Raw genomic sequence first — 25,673 nt, forward strand, 5'->3', positions numbered from 1 at the left:
ATAACATTAATGGTTCATAATAGTTCAGTGCAGGCAATGTTCATGAAATGACAAATTGTTGCTACAATGTTGTTACATTCAGTATTTTTCTTAGCAATCCAAACTAGTTATGAAAATATTTCAAACTGCATTATTACTTGTGCTTCAAACAAAAATAATTGAATGAAAAAAAGCTTAAATTATTTTTCGATAAAACATAATAAAAGTTACTGATAAAAAGATTGTTAGCAACAAAGTTTCATTACCAGCCATAGATGTCACAATAATAAGTAAATTTTATCGGCGTCATGCCAAGTTCGCGCCACATATTTCGTTGGCTGTTGACGTGTGGTCTTAAATTGTCATCATCTTTTGACGTCTCGCAGTCAAAAAAATGCATATCGCAGAAAAATATAATATAAGAAAGACACTATGCTCAAAGAAAAAAACTATGACATAATAAACAATCAACATTCAATATAGTAATCATTTTTTCTGCATTACTCAAAAGTGGCAGTGAATACGCGTAAAATAATTCATCAAACTTTTCTTGTATTCGCAACACAGGACAAACCTTCCACCTAATATTACCATTCATTTATTTATCATCAAGTACTATTTTAACATATTGTAATATATAATATATATTGTAATATGTAATAACATATTGTAATATATATAATTAAAAACATCAGCATATCTGTATGCGAACGCTAAACATACACGACCAATCAAAATTGACATTTAAAATGGAGAAGGCATAAAACAACAAGCTACCATTCCTCGATGTTTTAGAACATGGCAACAATGCCAAATTTAAGACGTCAGTTTGTTTACACAAAGGCCTCAAACATAGGTTTATGCCTAAACGGAAGAAGCGAATGGTGCGAGAAATTCCTGGAAAGTATGATGGCATCGTTGTAAACCGTGCCTATACACATTCATCAGACATAGAAAAGAGAAACAAAAAATCTCCAACCTTCTGAATAAATAACGGCTATAAAAGATCATTAATAAAAAAAGTAATCCAAAGAAAAGAAAACCAAGTAAATAACAACAATCGTAATCAATAGTAAACAATAGTAATTGTATAAAACGGTTTTGACACCTGGCAAGCAACTTCAGATGAAAACTATCGGAATGTGACATATTTGCCGATTCTAACACAGAAAATGTACGTCCAATTTTACAGCTATTTAACAAATTTCTACCAGATATTGCCATTATCCGTGACAATAAGATCGAAGTCCTAGAGTTAACAATATGCCACGAGACAAACCTAGTTTCAGTCGAATATAAACGCCAGAAGTACAAAAACTTAAAATGTAATTCTGAGACTTCAATAATGACCTTAGAGAGTGTTGACTGCTGTGCTGGAAAAATTTTCATTTTTATAGACAAAAACACAATTTTTGGAGATTTAAGAATGTCAAAAGGTAAAGGCATCCGTTCCAATGCGACGTTGTCGATGATGAGTCCTTGTCTGCATTGCTGGAACTTTATCGGGTTGCTTACGGGACTGTCAATATCGGCACAACTTTCGTCACTGGCTGAATAAAATTTTGAAAAGAATTGTGTGCGTGTGTAGATGATGCAATGTGTGAGCGCGTTTTTATATACCTCCAGGCGACATGCAATGCCATTCGCAGCAACGAACTTTTCCCCAAGAAATTTTTTAACACTAATGTAATTTAAAAACAAGAAAAAAGAAAATGAGGAAATGTTATATATGACTGTATGTATGTAAATATGTATATATGTATATATATATATATATGTATATATATATATATATATATATATATATACATATATATATATTTAATGACTCAACTGTTGCCTCATTTAAATTTCTAGTTAGTTAACAGTTGCTAGTTCAATTATATCAAATTCATTGTTGATCCGCAGCGCAAAAAGCGTTACATACAAAATAGTTGAGCTTATTCATTGTGACGAAATTTTCGAAACTTTCATGGAATTAAGAACAATTTTTTATTTTGTCACAAGTTTGGTGAACTTGCAAAATTTACAATCCTAACAAATTTACAATCCTATCACAACACTGTGAATTAAGTAACAAAATTTTGTTGGTTCGAAAAATAATAATAACAAATGTTGATAAAATAAACGCTTATAAAAATTCTGCAATAGAGTTATTTAAAAATGCCTCTGAATCGCCAATTCTTATTGTTATAGACAACTCTGTAGCCCACGATGTTGGGATGGTGTAGTCTGAAAATAGTCATCGGTGGAACTTTAGTATTGATAAACATCGCATGATTTATGAAGCCATTGACTTTTGATTTATTGGGAATGTTGTCAATTTATTAAAAACCACAAACTAAAGTAAAAAAACTTCCTTACATAAACTTATCAATTATTACTAATAAACTTATTAATTCTCTTCACAATTCAAATGTATGCAGCTAATATTCACCAAAACTAATGCGCAGCTTGCAAACACAACGGCCTAGGTCGTCTCTGCGTGTGTCGTTTGTGCGTAGCATAACATTATATTGGCATGTATGTACGCCGTGAGATAAAAACGTTTGAAACATCACGACCGTCATCGTATAAGAAATCTTGAAATAATGCTACATGGTGGAGCGAACACGATATCTTTAAATAATGTTACATGAGGTAGTGGGCAGGATACAAGATATCTTGACAAAATGTTACATGATGGAGTCTGATAAAAGTTGAAAAGCTTTTTAATATGACTTAACAAATGGGAAAAAATAAAAATATTGAAAAGCAGAAAAACCTTCATGATTGATTGAAGGTGAGAAAAACGATGAAAATCGACTAAAATACAATAAAAATGAGAAAACAAACAAAACTCGTCTGTATAATGTGCGTATATTGCAACGTATATTGCAACGTATATTGCAACGTATATTGCAATGTGTAGCAAAAACTAATAAAAAATCAATTAGAAGCTATGACTTGCAATTATCTGCACTTCCAAGCAGGCATCGCATAACATCGCATGCATCTTCTCGTCTGGAAATTATATTAGGCGGCAGTAACATCGGCACGTACTATTAAGAATATATAAAGAGGAGAGCTGACAAAACATGCCTCCTTTCAACAAGACGACTACAAGCACGCATCTCAGCATATAAATAAGTCTGTATCATTCAATTAACGACACTTATCAATATATATCTTTCCAGGCATACAAATGAACGCACATGGATACGTTTGCATGCGTCGACACACGCCTGTGCAGTGCATGCGTACTTCATAATATGCTTGCCTGTTATTGTGTTTGTTGTCCGTGTGCCAATGCTCGCAGACGTCAGTTAGATGAACAGTGCTGAAAGCAAGGTGTCAAATAATTTTGGAAATGAAAATTATGAATTATTAGGTTGAAAAAAATGGAAGCTGACCAGTGTTAATATTGACCAGTCAATCTAAATCGTTGGGTGCGAGAAAGTGATAATGACGGTGCGGTGATGAAATGGTGACGATGATGGTTATGATGCTGTGATGGCGTGAGATGATGGTTTGGTGGTGATGCATGAATGAAGTGGTGATGATGAGTTGGTTAGATGACTAAGTACTGATGACGCAGTGATGATGATGCGGTGAAGATGTGCAATGAAGTGGTGATGCAGTGGTTATGATGATGAAGTGGTGCAGGCGTTTAGTGATATAGTGATGACACAATGGTGATGTGGTGGTGGTGATGATGATGTGATGATGATGTGGTAATCACAAAATGTGGTCATAAAATGACTGCAATTGAATGATAATGATGCTTGCGGGTGATGGTGACAATGTGATAAAGGAATGAGGATGATTATTTGACACTGTTATATGATAACCTTATCATAAAATGATAATAATTACGTGATGACGAAACAAAAGAAAATAATAATTACAGCAAAGATAAAAAGAAAATGTTTATTACATATAATCGATCAAACACCATAAATAAAAAATAAGTAAACACGCACATACATAACCACGCACAGGTAAACACAAGTTTATAAACAATTCAATCTAATTACGAATTAAGATTCAAAACCACTACTACATTTATCGCTATTATTATTAACCTCTGAAATGCATTTAATTTTGCAATTAAGACCTAACCCACCGCACAGACGCGCGTACATAATACATGATATTATTAATTCATAACCAAATGTACGTGTGTTGAGTGCATTAATTGCCGGGAATATTTTGCATCATCCTCTTCCAACTTAATGCCAGCTACCCGATGAACGACTCGTTATCATGTTTCTAAGCACGATAACTTTCCCAAACAAACTATTTTTATTGCTATCACCGATGATGTTTTGTCATTTTTTTTATTGTGTTGCTGTAACCCGCGTTCTTATTATAGACGTAGCTGCCACTGAAGTCGTTATGTCTGTATGCACTGTACGTGCAGTTTCAAAATGTCCATTACACTTTTTTTATCTCATTCCCTTCGATAAAAATAAAAATTAAAATAGAAATTTATCGCCTCAAAGGTATTCTTTTTTATGACGCGCTGCTGCTGCTGTGACGGTTTTATTATTTCTACTGCGAATATTTTTATAAATGTTTTTTACGTTCCCCTATCAGCAACGGTGCCTGCCACGTTGGTCTTCGAACCAGACCGCACCGACTTGTTATTTAGTAACGAATGACGAGTTAGTTAACAGCAAACCAATAATAATGACGATAATGATGGAAATATGAGGATGGCAACGATGAAAATGATGGTGATGTGGACGATGACGATGCATGCGGTGGTGTGATGCTGGTTGTCATGATGAGATGATAATTATGATAAAAATAATGACGATGATGGTGGTGGTGGTGGTGATGAAGATGACGACGACGACGATGATAAAGATAATGATGAATATAATGACGACAATGATAAAAAATAAGACACATATTAAATTTTTATGTTGACAACTGCTTGAATAAACTATCAATATAACATGAATCATAGAAAGTGGTTGAAGACAACAAACATTTTAAAAGATAAACATTAAAAATAACAGCAAAATATGATGAAAATTGATATGAAGAACACACAGATGAAGACAAAGGAGAGGAGAGTCACTGACCTGGTCCATGCCCCGCTGATACAAATAATCCACAAGAAACCACAACTCCTTTGGCACTCCCAATGACTTGTCTGTTTCCTTTGTCTGTTCAACATCGACCAATCAACATCGACCAATCAACATCAACCAATCAACATCAACCAATCAACATCAATCAACCAATAAATTAACATCAGCCAATCAACATCAACCAACCAATATTAATCAATCAACCGAATATTCAATCAATCACGCAAACAACTAACTAATCAATCAACCATATAACAAAATAATCAGCTAATGTAAAATAAAGTTAAATAAATAATAAAAATTAAAATAATAATTGAATAATTAATATGCTAATCATACTTACTTCGAAAACCAAAAAAATATAATTAAAACCAATAAAACTTTAGACTAATTGACCAATCATTTTGCCGACCAACCAATTAACTAACAAATCTTTTAATCTTTTAGCTGAACAATTTTTAACTGACCAATCATGTAACCAACAATTAATTACCGACCAATCATGTAATCAACAATGAATTAACTGACCAATCATGCAACCAACAATTAATTAATTGACCAATCATGTAACTGACCAACCAACCAAAAATTTGTAAATCAACTCACAATGGGTTCTTCACTTCTCGACTTGTTCAGGCCAACAGGCTTCAACATGTGCACAAGTTTCGTAAGCGGCAGGCCAAAAAAACTCGGCAAACAGCTTCCAGATACCGTGATCTGTTTGTCCAGATCCAGTTGTATGTTGGACAGTTGTATGTTAGGCAGTGCCATAGCATACCGTATGTTAAAGTGACAGGCAATATCGAAGAAAATTGCATTGTAATTATGATATTTGTTTGTTGTTGTTAAGAATTTTTTTTTTGATAAAATTCATGAAAACAGAATCAAATAAAACGAACAAACAATATAAGAGAAGTAAATGAAAAAACGAATTAATGAAAAAAAGATACAAAGAAGTCTTTTCCTCCCTCCAGATGCAGAACCAAGATGTCTTCAATCTTGTCTGAACTCCAATCGGGAACTGACTTGGAGTTGATCTGAACCTCCAACTGTATGATGAACTTTTCGCCTGATGATGATGATTGGTGATGACTATGATGGTGGTGGTGATGATGATGTCGGCGTAGTTGGCAACAATTATCATTATTATAATTATTATAATTATAATAATAATAATTATTATTATTATTATATTATATTATTTAATAATTTAAATTCATGTTTAACTTTTGATTATAAAAACTATGATATTATTTTAAAAACATTTAAAATTACTCCGATCGAATTTTTTAATATTATAAATTTAACGTCTATTAAAATTTCATGGTCTAATACACTTATTGACAAATAGATCAACTCTGTAATCAAATCGACATACGCTATATATTGGGACAGAAACATTGTATGACCATTTTAAATTAGCCTCCTATTTGCACTAGTCAAATGATAATGAGTAATAGGGTTTTATCTTATACTTGATTATTTTTTTATTAGTATTTTATCTGGATTTGTATATATATTGAATATTGTATTATTCTGTATGTTTTATGATATTTGAATGAATAAAAGAAGTGTTCCCATTATTATTATTATTATTATTATTATTATTATTATTATTATTATTATTATTATTATTATTATTATTATTAGGAGCTTGGAAACACTGCCAAAAGTATTTTCAAAGTATGCTAAACGAATCTCAGCATAGCAACTACTGCCTGCCACCATGGATTCCGCTGCAAAAACATGCTACATTTTTACTTTCAACACCGATCCCCCAACCTACAATGAAATTGCTTCAATAATTAAAAAATGTAAATCAAAAGCATCTCCTTGTCCTCTGAACCAAATCTCTGTAATAATATTCAAAAGAAGCCCCATTCTACGCCCAATTCTTTACCAACTACTGGTTGAATACTGGAAGTCGTCCTCAATTCCGACGTGCTGGAGGAAAGCCTTCACAAAATTAATCTACAATAAGGGTGATCCTAGTGACCCAGCAAATTTCCGACCGATAACATTACAACCAGCCCTTTATAAAATCTTTTCAACACTCATCAATAACAGAATATAGAGCTACGTAGAAATGAACAACATCATCGACACAACAACTCAAAAAGGTTTTTACCCAAAAATTGACGGTGTGGCGGAACATACTCAGTTGTTGACGCATCTGATAAAAGACGCCAAAAAGCACCAGCGATCAATCATCGTCACTCGTTTGGATCTACGAAATGCGTTCGGTGAGGTTAATCATGCTCTCGTCATATCAGCCTTGAAGTATCACCACGCAAGTGAGTAATCTAATCAAATCAATCTATAATGATTACTCGATAGCAGCATCAACATGCGATAAACTGACACCGTTCATTTAAGTGGGATGAGGAGTGCTTCAGGGTGATCCCCACTGCTGTTCAACCTCTGTTTTAACCCAATAATGAAAGAAATATAAAAAAAAGAGTACCAACAATGCGGTTATTTTTGGGGTCCAACAGTTAATCTAAAATCAAAAGCATTGCTCCAATTTGCAGATGATACCGCAATTATCGCAAACAGCACAGAAGGTGCCCAGACTATGGGTGGTGCAAGTGGACAGGCATGAAGATAAGACCTGATAAATGCTGCACATTCGGAATGAGAAAAAAAGAAGGTCAATATGAACAATTTCGACCCAGATTGACGCTTGATGATGCGTCAATTCCTCAAATAGCTACCAATGATCAGTTTGATCAGTTTACATATCTGGGTAGAAAATGATTTTGAATGTAAAGAGTCGAAAGTAAAAGATCATCTCCATAGTAAGCTGAGAATCATGTTGAACAGAATTGGTCAGTTAGACACCACAGCACAATGGAAGTTACAGATTTTAAAATATTTTGTTCCATCGCAACTCGCATTTAATTTACGACATACCAGTAACATGGATCGAAAAAAAACCTAGACGCAATGATCACGGAGTGATTGTAAGACTGTAAGTGACTGTAAGAGATTGGCTTTTGCTCCCGGTCAGCAGCTGTGTGGCTGAAATTTTATCATTGCCCTACAAAAACGGAGGCCTCAACATTCGATCACTAAAATATCAGGCAGAGTTACTAAGAATGAAACTGCGTGGTGGTCTAAAATTTAATACAAATGACAAAATGAAATGTCTTTGGCTAGAATCATCCAATAGTTACAAAAATATTGACAACAACATTCAAAATGATGATCATCTTTGACAATTCCATCATGTTGGAAAAAAGATTTTACCATTTTAATACTTAATAAGTAATTTAATTAAATTCATATATTCGAACTATACAGTATCTGTTTCGGGAAGCGGCTACAATGATAGGGTTCTCCTCTTGTCTCTGTTCAGATCACTACGTTCTGATATTGCTCTGCTCCATGGAGACACGATCGAAGTACTGGAACTGACAGTCTGCCACGAGTCAAACTTTTCGAAATCAAAAGACTACAAAATATCTAACCCTAACCTCAAAACAACTTGATTGACAATATAAATCACTTAAAAACAATAATTAAAACTTTTGAAATTTCCCGTCATGTTTCTTTAAACATTTTCATTTATCACTTGTCAACTTAAATTGGTCGGATCAATTTTACAATAATTTAATCAACTCGGCAATATTACCGTCATACGCCATGTATTGTGACCGTAACTGCAGTTTAAACTGAATTTGTTTCTCCTTGTACTCATTCATTTTAAATTTTATGAATTACGAGCATTGTAAATTATCTCCATTTTATAATTTTCTATTCTATTTATGTACCTTTTAATTATCGGATATCGTGCTAATTATATCATTTGATTTTACTAATAGATTGTCAGTTTTATTAATTTTAACTCTATTTTATTTTATTCTATTTTACCTGATTCTATTTTATTTTGTTATATTGATAGTTCTTTTTATTGAATAAAAACAGTGTTCACATTATTATTATTATTATTAAAATATGACTCAAGTTCACTCCATATTTTCAATATTAGCTTAGTTGCAGATAGCCAGGAACATAAACAATATGGCTACTCATGAAGACCAACGTCAAGTTTAAATGCCAGATCATTCTAGCAATATGCCGATGGTCTAGCAATCATAGCACACAGTAGTGAGTTGATTCTGAAGCAACGACTTTCACGAGATGGAATCAATTGGAACGCTGGTCGAAAGAACAACAAACCAACAAACCGTTGCAACACACCCTCCCAGATATTGCCCCCGCCGTGTCGGAGCACGCATGAAATCTCATTGATTAAACAAGATTTGGTGCTGTAGGTCGATGAAGAAATGAGGGTTGATAAATTTTAATAGGTTGACCGAAGAAAAGTGATGGCAACTATCAATAATTTTTGAAAAAATTACCGATTGATGATGAACTTATCAAGATTTTAATTATCGGACCAGATTTTATAATTCTGAATGCAAAGACTCAAACGCCAAAAAAAAATTTCACTCAAAGTTTGTGAAACTATTAAAAACAGTTTTAAATTTAGAAGTAAAATTTTGAAAAGCTTATTTTCATCAAAGATAGATTTTGTACACGGCAGCTACAACTTCTCGCTGAACGCAACGTACACGCCTGTATGCACAAAGCCTACACATGTGCGTGTATAACAATGCTGTTGCACATACACGCATATTCTGAACGAAACATTTCTGAATAGATTAAAAAATAATAAATAATCATTCAGGAAAATGCAAGTAAATATTTGAAAGCTACCGATGTGTATGAATCCTTCAGATGGTTGGACTTGCAGCCATGGCTTGCAGAAGTACGCATCTGACGGCTTGTTGATGAACTTGAACTTGACTGGCACCTGTGGAGTGAATTTTAATCACTCTTACAAATCATCTCGCTCAATCACCGACAGTTTAACTGAGTGCTTTGGAACGATTAAAAATTATAACAAAATTAGATAGTTATACTAATAATATTATATTTCAAATGTTTACAACCGTTAAAAATTGCATAATAGTTATAAATATAAATAAACATATAAATTATAAAGAAAGGTTTTTTAAAATAAATGATTGCATCACTACAATGACGATAAAATTATTGACTGAACAGAAATAGAATGACATGTTGAAGAAAGCAGCAGCAAGAAGACTAACTTGACCAATGTTTTCAATGGTCAGCGACTGTTGCTGGCTATCAAGGTATTTCAAATTCTTAAAATATACCTGATTGTATAAAAAATATATTATTAAATAAATAATTTGAAATTAAACATATATACACACAGACACACACACAGACACACCACACACATAACTGTCCATCTGCTAACATCAGTCATGTTGAGTGAAACTTGTGGAAGAAATTCATTCTCCTCCTGGTCAAGCAACTTGATGACACTCTCCCTCACTTGCTTCTCCATTTCTCTTTTGAATTCTTTAGTCTGTTTGTTGCATGATTGCGGGTATTTGTAAACTTGCGAGTGTCTTCATTGATAAACAGACTTTCACAGGCAACGCAAAAAAAACAAGCAAAAGCATCTAAACACAAAAAAAAAAAAAACAAAAAAACAACATTGGCAAGCAAACACCTTCACACAAGACGAACAGACATCATAGGAAAACAGACATATTAAATTGACAAAAAGCCAACAGACCCCGATGATGAAGACGGAGCTCACAGGCTTGTGGTCACTGAGTTTCAACTGCATGTGGCTCCTGTAGCATATCTGGCGAACGTTGTCACCTCTCCAAAGAATCCTGTCACACCAGGCCGGCGTGCGTGCCTTCTCGCTGCTGCAATTGTCATTATTCGCATGTGCGTGCGTGTGTGTGCATGTGTATGTGTGTGTATGTGTGCGTGTATGTGTGTGTACACTGCACAAATGTATATGCACCAATTTAGCATTAATATATCGTGTATCGTGTGATAAAACTACAAAGTTAAACACTTACCTAAATATATTGACCAAAAATTATATTTCGGTAAGAATATAAAATTAATGAACTGTAACTAAATAATAATAATAAAATAACAATAATAATAATAATAATCTGATTACTATTATTACTATTACTATTTTTATTAAAAATAGTAGTAGCAGTAGATATGAAAAAATTAATGAGAATCCTTACGAACCTATCCCACTCATCAGTGCCAGGATCATATTTGAACGTGGGAGGGAATGTAATGGCGCCTTCTTTGAAATCAAAGAAGACTTTTTTTAATATCATCTCTCTACTGAGCTGGTAGTAAAGTGATTTGTTTTATAAATATAATTAAATAAGTAAATATGGCATTTATTCCTTAAATAAAATGCAGTTCTTAAAAACTTCAGCTGGCATCAACTTTACTGATTGAGATGATGCGTGCGTGATAGTTGTGCAATTGCATCAATGAATACAACAGTCACGGCGATTCCTCATGTTCATAACTACCTTTTTCGTTCTTAGGGTAATGAAAAACTGATTTTCAGACATGCCTAGTTACGCTGGATTAGCAAAATGCAAGTTAACAAACAGTTTTGAATTATCAAATTGACAGCTGAAAGAACAACCGACAGCGTCATTCATCGACACAAGAGGCTTACGATGTCCAACAAATCCAACTCTGCTCTATCTTGTTTTCTTGCAATAATGATTGAGCCAAAAACATAAACATGGAATCAAATGTTTAATATATTTTAAACAAAGATAAAAATTTGAAATGTTCCAAAGATATGTTTCTCTAGTTTATGTATGTAACTCACACAACCGATTCATATAAAAGCAATAAACATGCTGAGGTCAGGAGAAATTAATTAAATCTGCAGATTGAAACTTTTCAATTCTCTTATACACTGTGCCCTTCAACGTATCTCAAAAATTTGTTATACTTTATATTAAAAAACGGATGCCGTTGAATGTAAAAAGAAGCAACAAAACGTAGGAGCTGTCTGCAACCTGATCAAAATTCAGAAGATCTTCATAGGCACCTGAGGAACACATCCGCTTCACATCCTCAGTGTCTATGTCACTTATCCGGTAGTTCAAGTCACCAATCCAGAACACTATGCTGAGATTTTTTCATATGTTGATTATTTGTTTGTTTGGTTGATGGATTAAATGGTCAATTGTTTAGTTGGTAGATTGATCGATCGATTGATTGTTTGGTTGGTTAGTTGATTGATTGTTCAATTAATTGGTTGGTTGGTTGATTGTTCAATTAATTGGTTGGTTGGTCAGTTGGTCGATTGGCTGGTTGAGGAATTTTATAAATGTTTGGTTGAATGATTGATTGCTTAATCGGTTGATTAATTGGTTGAAAATTGATCGGTTGATTGTTTGGTTGAGAAATCGATTGGTTGATTATTTTTGGCTAATGTATTGAATGACTGTTTGCTTGACGGATTGAACAGTTCATTGTATAGTTGATGGATTGAATAACCGCATGGTCTAATGAGTAGTTAATTGTTTGACCGACTGAAAGAATAAACGAATTAATGAATTAATGAACCAATCAATGAATCAATGAATCAATTAATTAATTAATTAATGTGCGAACGAATAATGAAATAATAAATTAATTAATGACTGTGGAATATTAAAGAGCAGCAATAAAACTAATAAAAATTAACAAAAATTGCAAACAAACTCGTGTTCCGATATAGAGATGAATTGATTTTTTAGCCGAAAGAACAGACGCGTGTTGATGTCTCTGAAATCCTGAAAAAATTTTAATAATTTTATCTATCCGTCGTCCATTCGTTTATTTGCTCAAAAGTTATGCAAGTCATTCATACGTGGATCATATCATGCATACATAACATACATAACCCATCAACATACATAAGGTGCAACTTTCAGTGCCTACTAAAGAATGTCAACAGAAATTATAATGATAACAATAACAACAATAATAATAAATAATAAATAATAAATGAGATAAACTCAATCAATAACTACGCTAGACAATTTGGCAATTGCCCCCCCCCCCAGAAATATAAAAAAATTATTAAACGATTCTGTCAAGTGTCAAAATCAAGTTTCTGCAGAGTAACCAGTGGTGTCACAAACGTTGTTCAAAAATAATTGGTACTTTATCTAAAGTGTCCAATTTTGTTTGTCCTGCTTGCATCAATCCTCAACAACAAATTCGAAATAGCACTGTTTTTGAAGCCATTAAGGTTGAGAAAGTCACATCGTTTCAATATTTAGGGGATGTTCTGGATTGTACTGGAACAGCTGAAGCTGCCGTTCGAGCACGCATAAGTGCAGCTTGGAATAAATGGCATCTCCTTGCCTCTATATTGATGCGGCGTGACATCCCACTACCACTACGATCAAGACTTTATAAATCTGTGATACGTCCGGTGTTGTTATATGGTGCAGAAACATGGCCAATGACAACCAAACTGGAACAACAACTTCAACGAACCGACATGAAAATGCTCCGATGGATGCAACGAATTAGTCTGAAGGACCATATCAAATCTACCGAAATCCTGCGTCGGGCTGGTGTAGATGATATAAGAGACGAATCCCGGCAACACCGTCTGCGGTGGTTTGGTCATGTCAAACGAAGTGGAAACAGTGCCATAACTTCTCTTGCAGATGTTGAAGTACCTGGCCCATGTCCCAAAGGCCGTCCAAAAAAGTCCTGGTCGCAAACAATCGAGCAAGACATGAAAGCTCTAAATTTAAATGAAATGGATACAACTGATCGTCTAATTTGGCGCAAAAAGTTGATGGCAAAGAAAACAACGTCCTACCTCGGGAAACTGGGTCTATGGACGCAAAACGAAAATTGATGATTAAACGATTCTGTCAAAAGTGAAAGAATTAGTTTAAAATATTGTAATATGAATTTATTAAAAACAACGGTTTTTTGTAACTATCACAAACGTACTTTCGTTGTAGTTATAAAGATCTTGGCAGGTTGGGTAAGTATAGTATTAATTGATTATCTTTCAAAATTTTCAAGACGCAAGTAACGCTGAAAAACATACAAAATTAAAAAATATTTACACTGAAGCTTTTGAAAACCTATCCAAGATCACAAACGTAAATATCAGCCGTAAAAATTATGGAAATATTTTGAATCTTTTTTTAAATTCAGATTCTTCCATTTTTAATTTGAACATTTACTTCATTTGAGCATTATTTACTTTACCTTGGAAAGTTATTGATGTTTTAAAATAATAAATAATCATATATTTGTAATATTTTTTTTAGTTTATTTAAATTTAAGATATGCATGTTTTTTGGCGAATAATTTAACATTATTAAATTTTATCAAAATTCTCATGTCAGCGAAACAGTCTACTCTGATTAACTTTTTCTCAAAAAAAACGAAGATTGGATGATGACGTAGTTAATAAATTTGAAGTCAGTACACGGTTCTCAACAACAGATAAAAACTTCAGAATTATCTTTGGTAACTAGACAACAATTGCAACAGGCAGAATTAACAGATACAATTAATCAGTTTTTGAATTCAGCTTCTTCTTAATATGATGTTGGTTTTTATGTTGATAAAAAACAACTGACGAAGAAAAATATATTAACAAATAATTGGTGTGCGGATAAATATTACGTTTTTCCAGTGGTTAATCAAGGTGAAACTACAAGACGTTTTAAGAATGCTTACCTAAATGAATTCAGACCTTGGTTGGCATGGAGTCATGTCCACCAAAGAGCGTATTTATTGTGTTCTTTTTACACCTATAGATGTCGGCAAAGGGAATCATATAACTCCTGAAATAATCGTCACTAAACCATTGAACAAATATAAGGATGTGAAAACAGACTGCAGTTCTTATGCAGAAAAAAATGCCAAATAATGATTGTAAACCCAATTCATAAGATACTTCAAACTTTCTAGTAATCTATGTGATTTCTTATATATCTCTAACCTTCTAATTAGAACACAGGTATCTAAGAAATATGGGTATATATAGAATCTGGGTTCTTTTCTTGTGTAACTGTTTTTTTTTATTTATTGTTTTTTCCGTAATAAAGTATCATCAGAACTGTGTAAAAATTTCAGAAAATATTTTGAGGCATTATGAGCAAATGTCTAGTGGTATTGAAAAGCAATCTTATAATGGGTGGCAAAAGCATGTTGAAGAAAACCGCAGACGGTTAATACCTATTGTAAAAACAGTGCATCATTGTGGAAAGCAAGGATTTGCTTTACGTGGTCATCGCGATTCAGGATCACTTTTCAGCGAAGAACCAGATGAGAACGATGGACATTTCAGAGCATGCCTAAGCTACGTTAATTAGTTGGCGATGAAAATCTAAAATGGCATTTGCAAACAACTTCAAGCTCCCAAACCTATCTAAGTTGGAAAATACAAAATGAAAGGAACATTTGTGTACATAAAAGAAACAGTTCCCGCCGCGGAGCAAAAGTTCACAATAGCATCTATCAGATTTAAATTCCAGACTCCAAGGGAAAGGTCGTTTGATCCATGAAAGGAGTGAAAGGAAAGGGTCGTCCGCGATTGGGATGGAGAGAGCAGGTGGAGAAGGAGAGAGTGAAAGCGGGGTTGCGTGATACTGAAGCGAGTGACATATGGGGATAGCTGTCGAGGGGTATTTCGGTTTCATCATAGGTAGCCAAACGGCAACCCCCGATCTCGGGGAAAATGTCGTCTAAACGTGTGCTGTTGTTATATAGAACACAAATACAAAAAATTAATTTATTTTTCTCAATTAATAATTAATTTGTTAATGAACATATACAAATTAATTTATTTTTTAAATGAGGAAATTGAAAATTTTGCATTTTTGCACCATTTGTCAATGTTAGGCAGCTGTATTTGAAGCTAACTAGTCAGATGTTAATCTGTCAGCTGACTTGTGTATCTTTATTGTGAATTTCATTTGGGAAAAAACTTTTCACAGCAGTGTGTGGTTCCAAAAAGTGATATTTTTTGCATGTTGGACCTAATTTGGAAATTTTTTTCGAAATAATTTTTATAAAAAATCACCAAATCATTTTTATCATATGCTGATTTCATTAGCATATTATTCTTCAAATCTCTGAATTCCAATTGATAACAATCCGGAGAAACTTCAGTAGTCATATCAAATGGCTGATAAATAATTTTAAATCACATTCAAATTTTCCAAAATCTAAGTTTCAAAAAGATAAATTCAGTATGCAATATTCTTGAATTTGATCTGAATATTTTGTAAAATCAAGATTTAGCCATTTAATAATAATTTTTTTTAATTTTAATAATAATTTTATTTTATTTCAAACAAAACATTGCGAAATAAAAAAGGTTCCAATTAGTACAAGTACTTTTAACATATTGGTCCTACTCTTATCAAATCATAATATATCAAAAAATCACAATATCAGAAAAGAAAAAAAGAATAGAACCATAAAATTAAATGTTAAATTCTCAATAATCAAATAATAAAAAAAGAACAAATTTACAAAATGAACTTAGAGATAAGTTATGATCGGGAAACAAAATAAGTTTTCAGATTTTTTTAAATTCAACATACTTATCAATCTGTCTCAAATATGTCAGTAGATCTTTCTAGATAAAAGGTGCGTAAAAAAGAATAAGCGATCACTTATCATATTTAAATTAAAGTTAAATGACTTTTTATTATTAATTCTTTATTTAGCCTGATAAAAGCAGCATGTTTTGTCTGAATCATCTTTTGAATTACAGGATGGATTTCAAAACTTTTTTCAATATTTTAAAAATTAGGATACATTTAAACATGTATATTCATTTATTAAATAGTAAAAAATAGATTGTCTGATCAATAAGATTACAGAAATAATAACGTTAACTGAGATTGAAACTTAATTTCTAATGCCAATATTGTTGATTGCCAAAGCATAGGAACCATAATTTAGGAATATTTATTTTATTTATTTATATATTTAACAACTGACCAGAGGGCATCAAGATGTCTCTTACCCAGTCAGAAAAAATGAACTAAATTCAACATAAATGGCAAAGCAAAAAAAGAAAATATTATATTAAAAAAGATTGATGATACCACTTATCATAATTTCTTTCTAATATGTCAGTGTTTGATTAATCTAATGAATCTAAACTTGAAAGTAATCCCGACCCTTTCATCCCTTCTCAGCCCTCTGCAGTACACTTTCCTCCTCCCTCCTCAACACCCAAGTTTCACCACCCTATACTATCGCTGCTCTCACACATGCTTTATATACCCTCCCTTTCATCTTCACTTCCTCAACGCCTATTCAATGACCTTCCTCGGTACTCGATCAAAAGCCTTTTCTATATCCACAAAACACATGTACAATCTTCGTTTCTTCTTTCTATAATTCTCCTGCAACATTCTCACTATGAACCACGCATACACCGTTCCCCTACCAGGCATAAACCCACACTGCATTTCATTAACTGTCACCATATTTCTCAACCTCATCTCAAGCACCCTTTCCACTACCTTCATTCCGTGCTCTAGCAATTTCACACCCCTATATGACCCACAATCTCTCACATCTCCTTTGCCCTTAAACAACGGCACCAACACACTGTGTCGCCAATCCTCAGGTATACCTTCATCATTAAACATACTGTTAGCAATTCTCATCATAACTTCAATTCCTATCACCTCATTCACCTTTATATGTTCTGCCGCCACTTCCGAAACTCCTGTCGTCTTACCTAGTTTCATTTCTCTAACTGCTTTCTCTACTTCCTCCATCGTCACCTTCTCTATAGGTCCGTGTGTGACCGAAGATTCCACATCTCCATCCCACTCATTCTTTTCATTCATCAACCTTTCCATATGAGCTTTCCACACCTGAGCTTTTTCCTCCTCATCTATGCACAACTTGCCAGATCCATCCCAAACATATCCATTCCCTGAAACATCTTTCCTATCCCTCATTGACTGCTTTGCTACTTTGAACATTTTCCTCGAACTCAAATTCCATTTCCTTCATTAACCTATCTGATGCTTTCGTCATTGCAGTTGCCACTGCCCGTTTTGCCACCTTCTTAGCCTTCCTATACTCAGACTCCGCTTCCCCCGCCATGTTCCTTCTCCACACCCTAAACCTCTCCTTCTTGACCTCCAAAACCTTTCTTATATCTTCATCCCACCACCATGTCTCACCATGCCTACACTTTCCTTTCGTCCATCTACATACTTTATCTGCCGTAGCCAACACACAGTCCCTATATCTCTCCTAAATATCTCCATCCTTACTACTCTCCCAACATTCAGCCACCTTCACTTCAAATGCCTTCCTCATCTCTGCATCCTGTAACTTCCATGTCTTTTTCTTTGCCACACACTTATCCTTCTTCCTTTTCCCCATTTCTTTTGATGCCACATCCATCACAGCCATACTATGCAGCAACATACCAGGTATCGCCTTGACATTCCTTACATACTTTCTATGCTTCGCCCTTACCAATATATAATCTATCATTGACCTATGCTTCCCTGACCTATATGTAATTAATCGTGCTGGTTCCCTTGCAAACCAGGTATTCCCCACCACCATGCTATGTGCATCTGCCAACTCCAACACTCTACGCCCTTCCTCATTCCGTATACCATATTCCCATCCCCCATGTACATTTTCATATCCGTCTGCATACGCCCCCACATGACCATTCAAATCACCCAACAACACCACAAACTCATCCAACCCCGCTTGCCCCGCAATCTCGTCAGAAACATCATCATAAAACCTATCCTTCTCCTCTTCCTTCCTACTTTGTTGCGGAGTATATCCTGATATCACCCTCACTATTACTTTTCCAAACACCATCACCACCACAATTACATCATTGCTTCTCCGCTTCACTTCCAGCACCTTCTCCACCAACTCTTCTCTTACCATCACACCAACTCCTCCCGTACCATCATCCCCCTTGCACCACAACTTATATCTTCCACTTTTAACCCTCACAAACCTTGTACCCTCACCCTTCCATCTGATCTCCTGTAATGCAGCCACGTCAACCATTCTCCTCTGCAGCTCCTCCACCACTTCCAAACTTCTTCCTGTCAACGTGCCTACATTCCAGGTACCAAACCTCCAACCCCTTGGTCTACAAGTAGTCCTTCCATCTATAGTGCCTTGCACCGCCACACTATAGAGTGGGGTGCCAGTAGCCAGACCATCCACAGGGCCTTGCACCACAACCCCATGGACTGGGTCTCCGGAGATTTTTCGCACCCTGAGGGCCATTGTTATTTCCGTCATCATAAGTATTATTTTTTGGCTAGTTTTTACGCAGGACGCCCTTCCTTACGCAACCACAGTTATAAGCGGTGGGCCTAGCATTTGATGATCCAACATCACTCACAAGGCAGTGAGGGTTAGTTTTTTGTTGTTATATATATATTATAAATTAATTATAATAATAAATAATTATAATAATAATAAAAATAAATTAATTTGTATATGTTCATTGATGAATTAATTATTAATTGATAAAAATAAATTAATTTTTTGTATTTGTGTTCTATATATTTGTAATATGTGATTTTACATGCACTAAAATATTTAAAATATGCTCTCATTTTTACAATTGTCACTGGTAATGATGTTGCCTTGCACCGCCACACTATAGAGTGGGGTGCCAGTAGCCAGACCATCCACAGGACTTTGCACCGCAACCCTATGGACTGGGTCTCCGGACATTCTTCGCACCCTCTTCTGCCGGTTACTGAGAGCCATTGTTACTTTTGTCATCATAAAATATTTTTATTGGCTAATTTTTACGCAGAACGCCCTTCCTTACGCAACCAAAGTTATAAGCGGTGGGCCTAGCCTTTGATGATCCAACATCACTCACAAAGCAGTGAAGGTCAGTTTTTTGTTGTTATATATATATTATAAATTAATTATAATAATAAATAATTGTAATAATAATAAAAATAAATTAATTTGTATATGTTCATTGATGAATTAATTATTAATTGATAAAAATAAATTAATTTTTTGTATTTGTGTTCTATATATTTGTAATATGTGATTTTACATGCACTAAAATATTTAAAATATGCTCTCATTTTTACAATTTTCACTGGTAATCATTACAAGAAAACCATATTTTCTTTTCGATTTCCAGATAATTTCTTTTCATTGATATCATTTCTTTGATTTCTTTGTTTTGATTTGATGAAATAAAAAATGTCAAATGTCAAATATATATATATATATATATATATATATATATATATATATATATATATATATATATATATATATATATATATATATCAAAAAAGCAATCTTTTAAGGAGACCTTCTCACCTTTGTTGTTCTGTATATTCCCACTTACTGAAACTCTTAACAAGCAGAAGTTGATAACAATAATTAATTAATTAATAATTATTGTTATGACAGGTGGTACAGGCAAAGTACGATAGAAATTTAATTTGTATACAATATGTTACCCAACATTAACAAAATTGCAACAAATTTTAGAAAATTTAAGAGATTTTGTTAAAAAACAACAGTAAAAGTTGGAAATTTTTTCATGAAATGTATTTCCTTTTTAATGAAATATTTTAATTTTGTATAAAACACCTTTGTTGAAGATGTTTACGGTTTACCAAATTTTACGTTATATGATGAAGTAGTTTGACCTCTATGCAAAATGAACCCATTTTCGCGATGAACCCAAGTTTGAAACGCCGAGTCAGTTCCTAATTTAAAGTTTCTATGATATGTACAGATGAATAGATAGTGACAAAAAAAGAACAAATAAAAGAACAGACGAGCAGACAAATCGATAAATGCAGCAGCAACCTGATTTCTCCTCTCACACTCCTCAGTATGTGCAGCCAGATGTGAGTTGATGAAGCAGACGCTGGTCTCTCGAAGTTTGAACCTCACTGCTACCCCACCCTTGTTACCCTGGTAATGATGATGATAAAGATGGTGATGGCGGTGATGATGGTAATGATGATGCAGGTGATTATGGCGACGACGATGATGATGACGACAGGAAATAATTGGGATAAAAATGGAATAATAAAAAAAAGAAAGCAGAACCCATTCACAATCACGCATATAACAATCAATCATGTGATTAACTGCTGATCGTTACATGATTTTATGTTAACTGAATGGTTGAACTGCTGGGAGATCGATAAGATTGTTGCAGATTGCACTAATAATAATAATATCGTCAATATCACCATTACCATCAACGCCACATCATTTTCACTATTAGCATCGTCCGTCCGTTCATCCGTCCGTCCGTCCATCCGTCCATCCATCCATCCGTCCGTCATTCCATCCATCCATTCGTTCGTTCGTCCGTCCGTCCATCCATCCATCCATCCCTCCATCTGACCATGGTGCCAAAGAATCCAGTGCCCACACTTTCAAAACAGATGTCTCTGAGGTGTCTCTCGACTGAATCGCGCACGTACACAACTAACATTATGGCCACCAGCCTGACGCAACGAACCTACAAAAAGTAATAAAGGATGAAGATGACGATGATGAAGACGGTGATTATGACAATGAAGATGACGATGATGCTGATGACGTAAATAGTTAAAAGAGACACATAAAACATTAACTTGAAAACGAGGACTTTTGTTGCCGCGAATATTCATCAAGCCATCAAAACAACCACCAACAACCACAATCAACTACAATCAACCACTATCAACCACAATCAACAAATCCGCCAGCCAATCAGCAATCAGTGAATGAACGATCAAGTAATTATTGAACCAACGAGTTTGTAATGGGCCTTTTTATGGAGAGCTGATTGAAATTTGAAAAGCCATTCATCCTCCTTAGCCGACTCCGTGAATATGTAGACGTTTTTGCTAAGATCCATTTCTTGGAGACTGTGCAATTATTAATGTAAGTAAGTAATGTTAAAGTACATGTTCAATATTATAAATATTTTGAATAAGATTGTACAAAACAAACTGCAAACAACGTTAATGAATGTTTAACTTGTATTTCAAAGTTGAACCAGCTAATTAATGAACAACCAGCTGATGAACCAATCAACTAATGAAGTAACCAGCTGATGAACTAATCAACTAATGAACCAACCAGCTGATGAAGCAACCAATTAATGAACCAACCAGCTAATAAACCAACTAATTAATGAACCAACCAGCTGATGAACCATTCAGCCGGTGAACCAGCCAGCTGATGAACCAAGCCACCCACCAACCCGAGAACATAAACATCGGGAGGATCATCATCCTTTTGTGGTGACAGCCATTCATTCAAATCTGCTGCCACCGGCTGTCCGTTAACATTCCACGTACCACAAAATATTCTGTTGTGAAGCAATCACGTGGATTGTCAATAAAAGAAAAATTCGTTGAGAATGATGTAGTTTTCATTGTTGCAATCGTTGTTGATGCAGTTGCTAGTTAGTGTTATTATTGTATCAATTGTTGATGATGTTGTTGCTGATGTTGTGGCAGCTATTTATATAGATAATGATGATGTCTTTTGTTACATATGATGTTGTTGTGCCTGCTGTTTACGTTGTTAATGATGTTGTTGTTGTAGCTGTACTTTCTGTTTGAATTGTTAATGATGTTAATGTTGATGCTGCGTAATATTTGCTAAAGTTGTTGCAGTTTGAGAAATAGCAGTTGTTGCTATCCCAAAGTTTAGCACATATGATCACAATATTTTTAAAATTGTATTTATTTAAAGAAACAAATGCTAAAAAACATCAAAATCATTCAACACGACCAGCAAAAAAACATCAACAACATCAACATACAAAACAACAACAACAAATGATCAACAAATCACAAAACAGCATCAATTGCAAAAGCGACCACTGAAATCATAACATAATCATTAATTAATTTCCTCAGAGCATCAATTTCAACATGAACAACAGCAACACCAACAGCAACTGCAACAGCAACAGCAGCATAAACGACAACAACAACTAATACTACAGTAACAACAACAACCGATAATTGTGCAGTCGTGTGTACTCTGCCTCTCTCTCCTTCATCAGCAATTGAGCGATGGCTTCCCTAGAGCCTGGCCTATGCTTCGTGTGGAAAATTGGAGGATCAGTGATTGATGCAGACGACGAGTTGTTGGGAATTCCGTTGTTGTTGTTGTTGATGAAGTTGTTGTAAAGGTTGTCGCGACTCGAACTACGTCTGATATAAATTATTACTATTATTATTTATTATTATTATTGTTATTATTAATCTGTTGGCATTCCTCAGATGTTGAGTTATGATTGAATGCTTAGATGGAATGATCTAAAAATATCATATACACAGAAGTTATTATGATCATCAGTTTCATTCTCATTGCTACTACTATTATAATTAACATCATTATTAAATAAATATTTGTAAGCGCTTTTAAAAAATATCAAAAGCGTTGTTGTTGTTGTTTTTGTTGTTGCCATGGCTGCAAGATAATCATCACATTCGTGACAACATGTCAAGAACAATCCACATCATCATCTAGATTTAATCAATAGGGCAAAAACATTTGCATCAAAGTGAGTGCACCTGCACTTGTTTTGAATATTCATAACAAACAAACTAGGTGAAAACATTGTCACACAAAAATCAAAATATAGGTAGAGCAGTAGCGATAAGATAGCAACAATGATAATAATAAAATAAGCATCACGTAGAGAATGACTAACGATTTAATTAGTTTTGATGATGTCTTAGGAGAAATTTTGTTGTTGCAGATGCTGCTGATGTTGCTGTTGTTGTTGCAATTATTGACGTTACCTATGTCGTTGCTAGTGTTGCTGTTAAGTAAGTTGTCGTTGGATTTGTTGCCTTTCAGCTTCAAACTGCTGTTTGATGACTGGTTACTTACGAGGCTGCTGTGGACCATGTTGTCTCCTAAAAACCAACATACAACGATTACATGCACAGGTTAACAAGTACTTTCATCTCACGGTATTTTAAGGCTATTTTATATAGCTTATATAGTAGTAGACCTTTTTTCAAGAACTCAAATTTTTGAAAAACATAATTTAAAAAAAACAGTGCTTTTTGTAAAAATTTGACATCTCCGATAAGGTTATTTAATTAATTCTGAATGAAACATCGAGGACTCCATGATAATCTTTCCTTTATTAGGATCAAAAAATTGACCAAAAGCAACTCGTCTTTGAATAGCTCTGGCAGTCGGTCAAACGAGGATCTAGCAGACTAAATCAAGAAAAATTCAATTTGATTTTTCTTCTGTTGGATTGAATACTACAATATTTACCAAAAAATGACAATCCTTAATTTTATGAAATCTTTTCTAATCGACAGTTTGCGCAATTTTCGATAAATTAATTCTTGCAATTCGTTGTCATAAATGCTTATTAATCACAACAAAACAAGCGAGATGACCATCAACAGCTTTTCAGCTTACTTCAATTGATTGTTCTTCAAGTCGCTACTATTTAACCTCTTTTTTCAGATCTTATCATCCTAATTGATATTTATTTATTATAGTCATTACCTCATCAAAATTAGGGTAAATATATGAGCAATCAATTTGTGATGTCATATTTATATGAATGAATGTGTAAAAGTTCCTTGTATGAATGTTGTATTTGTATGAGTGAATGTACGAAAGTTCCTCGTACGAATAGACGTCCTGACCGACATATTTTCTCTTATATATTTAGTCTGTCTTATTTATATTTGATGTGACTAATCTTATTGTTGTTTAATGCCATGCATGCTGCTGTTGTAATATTCTCAGCGTCTGACAGAGTTAGATTTTTACAAAATAAAAAAAAATCAACAGGATCATCATTATCATCAACATTATCATCATCGCTATCACCAACATGATCATCACCATCATGACTCACGGACAACAGGGCAGGGCTGTCCAACGTTCAACCCCATGATGTCAGTGAAGGGCCAATCTAGATTTCAATTCATGTACGCGTAATAGTCTGACTCATTGATGGCGCATCATCATCATCAACACCCTCATTCATCATCATCGCCATCATCATCATCATCATCAACACCCTCGTTCATCATCATCAACAACCTCATTCATCATCATTGACATCATCATCATTATTATCACCATCGTCAGCAACACCATCGTCATCCTAATCATCATTGCTATTAAAGTTATAATTGTTATCATTGTAATTGTTTTTAATATCAATTACTAACAATTACTATCACCATTGTTTTACTATTATCATCTCCGCCATTTTTTATCATCCATAAAAATGAATATTTAAATTTTTTTAAAAAGCATCAATTCCAGTCGCGAAGAAATGTTCGAATGTCAGACGATTAGACAATCAATCCTATAAAACGAAATTAGACAATCAATCCTATAAAACGAAATCCTTTTATTTCAACTCACGCATACGCATGAAATAAAAGTAAAAAGTAATATTCTACAACAGTCTGCAATAATTCTTGTTACGTTATGTTATTTAAATAAATTCTAGATGACAGTTCCATCATATCTCGCTATTTTCCTTGTGCGCAAACATGATTCAAACGCAAAACTCCAAACGTGCATTAGCCTCTTGCTTGCAATGCAGTACACATATGCGCGTACAGCTACTAATGGTAAGTATGATGTGCTGTGTGAATGCAGAAATGCATAATAAAAGACATAAACTCAACCTATCAACAATAAAAAAACACAATCAATCAACTATAAAAACAAAAAACTAACCATCAA

The 25,673-nt window shown here is 34.0% G+C and overlaps 1 protein-coding gene across 1 annotated transcript in view; it reads right to left on the reverse strand.

The window, feature by feature from the left end:
* The window catches only part of HELRODRAFT_67935 (hypothetical protein), a gene marked incomplete at both ends in the record, with an annotated part of 55,564 nt that extends 32,488 nt beyond the window's left edge, over window positions 1-23,076 (reverse strand). The window contains 15 exons of the mRNA XM_009026916.1: window positions 5,052-5,135; window positions 5,667-5,777; window positions 6,011-6,129; window positions 9,783-9,879; window positions 10,178-10,246; window positions 10,354-10,464; window positions 10,678-10,816; window positions 11,160-11,266; window positions 11,963-12,074; window positions 12,654-12,724; window positions 20,787-20,894; window positions 21,337-21,453; window positions 21,730-21,844; window positions 22,183-22,290; window positions 22,946-23,076. Coding sequence (XP_009025164.1) covers window positions 5,052-5,135; window positions 5,667-5,777; window positions 6,011-6,129; window positions 9,783-9,879; window positions 10,178-10,246; window positions 10,354-10,464; window positions 10,678-10,816; window positions 11,160-11,266; window positions 11,963-12,074; window positions 12,654-12,724; window positions 20,787-20,894; window positions 21,337-21,453; window positions 21,730-21,844; window positions 22,183-22,290; window positions 22,946-23,076 — 1,599 coding nt within the window. The remainder of the gene's footprint in view (window positions 1-5,051; window positions 5,136-5,666; window positions 5,778-6,010; window positions 6,130-9,782; window positions 9,880-10,177; window positions 10,247-10,353; window positions 10,465-10,677; window positions 10,817-11,159; window positions 11,267-11,962; window positions 12,075-12,653; window positions 12,725-20,786; window positions 20,895-21,336; window positions 21,454-21,729; window positions 21,845-22,182; window positions 22,291-22,945) is intronic.
* Window positions 23,077-25,673: the final 2,597 nt, after the last annotated feature.

The sequence above is a fragment of the Helobdella robusta genome, assembly GCF_000326865.2.
Source record: "Helobdella robusta unplaced genomic scaffold HELROscaffold_5, whole genome shotgun sequence".
NCBI lineage: Eukaryota > Metazoa > Annelida > Clitellata > Rhynchobdellida > Glossiphoniidae > Helobdella > Helobdella robusta.